The sequence below is a fragment of the Salvelinus alpinus genome, chromosome 3 (assembly GCF_045679555.1).
Source record: "Salvelinus alpinus chromosome 3, SLU_Salpinus.1, whole genome shotgun sequence".
Lineage (NCBI taxonomy): Eukaryota > Metazoa > Chordata > Actinopteri > Salmoniformes > Salmonidae > Salvelinus > Salvelinus alpinus.
In genome coordinates this window covers 3,315,159-3,320,158 of record NC_092088.1, presented here as the reverse complement: position 1 = coordinate 3,320,158, position 5,000 = coordinate 3,315,159, and the positions used below count along the sequence as shown (strand labels likewise).

At 48.0% G+C, this 5,000-nt stretch overlaps 1 protein-coding gene across 1 annotated transcript in view; it reads right to left on the bottom strand.

The window, feature by feature from the left end:
* LOC139569922 (interferon regulatory factor 2-binding protein 2-A-like) overlaps positions 1-484 on the bottom strand; it is a 3,340-nt gene extending 2,856 nt beyond the window's left edge. Inside the window, exon 1 of the mRNA XM_071391288.1 lies at positions 1-484. This exon is cut by the window's left edge and continues 628 nt beyond it. Coding sequence (XP_071247389.1) covers positions 1-207 — 207 coding nt within the window. The 5' untranslated portion in view covers positions 208-484.
* Between the last annotated feature and the right edge of the window lie 4,516 nt (positions 485-5,000).

Sequence of the window (5,000 nt, the reverse complement as noted above, 5' to 3'; positions counted from 1 at the left end):
CGGAGATCTCCCCTCCTGTAAACCGTGAGCCCGCTTCAGCTGCCGGGCTGTCTCAATCACAAACTCGATCCGGTCCGCTCCTTCGTAGTTGACACATCCCCTGCAGATGGACTCGGTAAAATCCCAGATCATAGCCCAAGGCATGCGGGGCAGGTCGCATAAATAACAGGACTGCCTTCTTGAAGCAGCTACCGTCGCGGACGACATAGCTTCCCTTTTCACCGAAACACGGACCTTAAATCTCTCTCTAACCCAGGTCTCTGTGTGTGGATATCTCCTAGTCCTTTTTAGAAATCAGACACAGTTCCGTTTTCTCAAAAAGAAAAATACGTCCTCTACACCTCTCCGTCTGTCTCCTGACCTATAGCAACAAACAATTAAGTTACAAACAGAACTTCATGACAGCAGGGAGGATGTTTTCTTAGGCTACTACGACTGACGCGTCCTCTATCTGTCTCTCTTACTGCCTAGCCTACAGCCTCCGCTCAGCCCAGTCCCGGTGTGTAGCAGGTGACGTCACCGCCCGGGCAGCGTCAACATTCTATTTACTTCATTCTTCGACGGCAGCCCCCTCAGGGCGCATGCTCAGTCACGCCAGTCTCTGTCGCCCCCTCATTTTTATTTATTTAATCACTACTTGAACCTGTGCCAAGAAGGTTACAACCAACCAGCCACCGCCAGATCGGGGGTGGGGAGAGACGGGGAACCGTGTTATTGTTGCCTTCTGCTTCAAGTTGAAACGGAAAAGATATCCACGATAAATATCCTGTTTGTAAAGAACATTCGACTCGAAATATGCAGGATATTGTGGCAGAGAGGACAGCGTGTTTTGTGCATTAGAGACATGTCTAAAAGCAACCGTACTGCACTCCGTTGGGGCTTTATTAAAACCCAACATTTACCTGAATATCAACATGATTTGGATGATAAATATAATGGAAAAGGCTACTATTGGAATGTTGGAAATATTCGAAGGTGCATTTTTCACTATATATATATATATATATATATATATAAATAAATAAAAATCTTTAATGCGTTTGCAATGTCGTATAGGAAATCACCTTTCCCCGTTTACAGCAGCTACAGCCAGACCCTTTCGATGCGTAAAATATTCCCCAAATCCCGACTATTAGGCACAATCTTTCAGTAGCTGCAACAAAGTAACACATCCGCATTTCATCCCGTAGGCGATCCGCGTCATACCAAACCCGTAGCCCCGTCGTTACCGCGGCCTAATTCTACTGAATGAATATTCATGAGCATGCCAAAAGATCAAAATGATTTTTTATTTGCGTCAGCTTTCAGTGTGCTAATTCATATTGTAACCGTTGATCTTCGCATGGGCTACAGTATAACAACAGGGCGGTGATCTCTGTCTTCTGCACAGCGTACAGGCTGTTCCAGTAAACGCTATACTGTAGATGTGGGGATTTCCAGACTTGTGGAATGGGAGCCAGAACCGGATAGCCCACTTTATCCCAAGTAGGTTATATGAGGCCCTGCAACATCACATCACATCTGATGCATTTTGATGTTAACTATTGGTAAGTGGGTGGGTAGGCTACGGAAATAAATTATTAATGAACCGTCAACTACGCCAGTCACTCAATAAACTAAATATTATAATCATTTGCCTATTCGAATGTGTCTGAAAAGCTTATCACTGAATACACCCGTGTGTAAAAGTCTGAATATGTGCATAAAAGGTTCTTAAAAGGGCAATAGATTTTCATGAATTCTAATGTAGAATTCCAGTGCGCTCCAACAGTTAAAGGGGTGACAGGAGGGAGGAACAAAGGTATTTGTTTTGTTATTCCACCCAAGGCAGGACTGAATTCATTCCAACAGATGCTTAGCTGGAGGGTGAGGCAATAATGCAACTGGCTGAAGCCTAGCAGCTGCCAACACAGTGTGTGTGTAGACACAAAGCAGGATATATTTGTGCAAGCCTGCCGCCGTGACGTTCCAACGAGGAAGTAAGATGTTTAGTCACGTACCGACCCGCCAAAAATCCTTCTTGCGCCCCGCCTCGGCCCTACCCGCCAACAATCCGCCTTGCGCCCCGCCTCGGCCCTACCCGCCAACAATCCGCCTTGCGCCCCGCCTCGGCCCTACCCGCCAACAATCCACCTTGCGCCCCGCCTCTACCCGCCAACAATCCGCCTTGAGCCACGCCTCGTCCCGCCAACCAATCCACCTTACGCCCCACCTCGTCTCACCCATCCAGGGAACCCTGGTTCCCAGCTAACCTGCTGTGGACAATTGATGGTCTGTAGAGGACATTATGATGGTCTGTAGAGGACATTATGATGGTCTGTAGAGGACATTAAGATGGTCTGTAGAGGACATTATGATGGTCTGTAGAGGACATTGTGATGGTCTGTAGAGGACATTAAGATGGTCTATAGAGGATATTATGATGGTCTGACATTAAGATGGTCTGTAGAGGACATTATGATGGTCTGACATTATGATGGTCTGTAGAGGACATTATGATGGTCTGTAGAGGACATTTTGATGGTCTGTAGAGGACATTATTCTGGTCTGTAGAGGACATTATGATGGTCTATAGAGGATATTATGATGGTCTGACATTAAGATGGTCTGTAGAGGACATTATGATGGTCTGACATTATGATGGTCTATAGAGGACATTATGATGGTCTGACATTAAGATGGTCTGTAGAGGACATTATGATGGTCTGTAGAGGACATTACGATGGTCTGTAGAGGACATTATGATGGTCTGTAGAGGACATTACGATGGTCTGTAGAGGACATTATGATGGTCTGTAGAGGACATTATGATTGTCTGTAGAGGACATTATGATGGTCTGTAGAGGACATTATGATGGTCTGACATTATGATGGTCTGACATTGATGGTCTGTAGAGGACATTATGATGGTCTGACATTATGATGGTCTGACATTATGATGGTCTGTAGAGGACATTATGATGGTCTGAAGAGGACATTATGATTGTCTGACATTATGATGGTCTGTAGAGGACATTATGAAAGCGCGAACAACTGCATTTAACCATGACAAGATGACTGTGAATATGGTTGAATAATAACAGTATAATTATTCCCTCTGTAAGGCAACCAAACAGGCAAAACAGAGACAAAATGGTCTCAATTCAACGGCTCAATCAACGGACAATCACGGATTACAAAGTGGAAACCAGCCCCGTCACGGACACTGACTTCTTGCTCCCGGACAAGCTAAACACCTTCTTCGCCCGCTTTGAGGATAACACAATGCCATCGATGCGGCCAGCTAACAAGGACTGCGGGCTCTCCTTCTCTGTGGCCGACGTGAGTACGACATTTAAGCGTGTTAACCCTTGCAAGGTTGCTGGCCCAGACGGCATCCCTAACCGCGTCCTCAGAGCATGCGCAGACAAGCTGGCCGGAGTGTTTACGGACATATTCAATCTCTCCCTATACCAGTCTGCTGTCCCCACATGCTTCAAGATGTCCACCATTGTTTCTGTACCCAAGAAGGCACAGGTAACTGAACTAAATGACTATTGGCCCATAGTGCTCACTTCTGTCATCATGAAGTGCTTTGAGAGACTAGTCAAGGATCATATCACCTCTACCTTACCTGACACCCTAGACCCACTTCAATTTGCATACTGCCCCAATAGATCCACAGACGATACAATCCCCATCACACTGCCCTGTCCCATCTGGACAAGAGGAATACCTATGTCAGAATGCTGTTCACTGACTACAGCTCAGCACTCAACACCATAGTACCCTCCAAGCTCATCATTAAGCTTGAGACCCTGGGTCTGAACTCCGCCCTGTGCAACTGGGTCCTGGGCTTTGTGACACCCCCCCAGGTGGTGAAGGTAGGATACAATACCTCCACTACGCTGATGCTCAACACCTGCAGCACCCGATGTCACAGGAAGCCCAAATAGTTCATCAAGGACAGCAACCACCCGAGCCACAGCCTGTTCACCCCGTTATCATCCAGAAGGCGAGGTCAGTACAGGGGCATCAAAGCTGGGACCGAGAGACTGAAAAACAGCTTATATCTCAAGGCCACCAGGTGATATCCTCATTTAAAACCTCTAGTACAGAGACATAATACTGGGCCGGCAGGTAGCCTAGTGGTTAGAGCGTTGGCCGGCAGGTAGCCTAGTGGTTAGAGCGTTGGGCGGCAGGTAGCCTAGTGGTTAGAGCGTTGGGTGGCAGGTAGCCTAGTGGTTAGAGCATTGGGAGGCAGATAGCCTAGTGGTTAGAGCGTGGGGTGGCAGGTAGCCTTGTGGTTAGAGCGTTGGGCGGCAGGTAGCCTAGTGGTTAGAGCGTTGGGAGGCAGGTAGCCTAGTGGTTAGAGCGTTGGGCGGCAGGTAGCATGGTGGTTAGAGCGTTGGGCGGCAGGTAGCATGGTGGTTAGAGCGTTGGGAGGCAGGTAGCCTAGTGGTTAGAGCGTTGGCCGGCAGGTAGCTTAGTGGTTAGAGCGTTGGGCAGCAGGTAGCCTAGTGGTTAGAGCGTAGGGACGGCAGGTAGCCTAGTGGTTAGAGCGTAGGGACGGCAGGTAGCCTAGTGGTTAGAGCGTAGGGACGGCAGGTAGCCTAGTGGTTAGAGTGTAGGGACGGCAGGTAGCCTAGTGGTTAGAGCGTTGCGCGGCAGGTAGCCTAGTGGTTAGAGCGTTGGGCGGCAGGTAGCCTTGTGGTTAGAGCGTTGGGCGGCAGGTAGCCTAGTGGTTAGAGTGTTGGGTGGCAGGTAGCCTAGTGGTTAGAGCGTTGGGAGGCAGGTAGCCTAGTGGTTAGAGCGTTGGGAGGCAGGTAGCCTAGTGGTTAGAGCGTTGGACTATCAACCGAAAGGTTGCTGGATCAAATCCCCGAGCTGACAAGGTAAAAATCTGTCATTCTGCCCCTGAACATGGAAGTTAACCCACTGTTCCTAGGCCGTCATTGAAAATAAGAATGTGTTCTTGCCTAGTTAAATAAAAAATGTAATATATATCTAAAACGTGAACT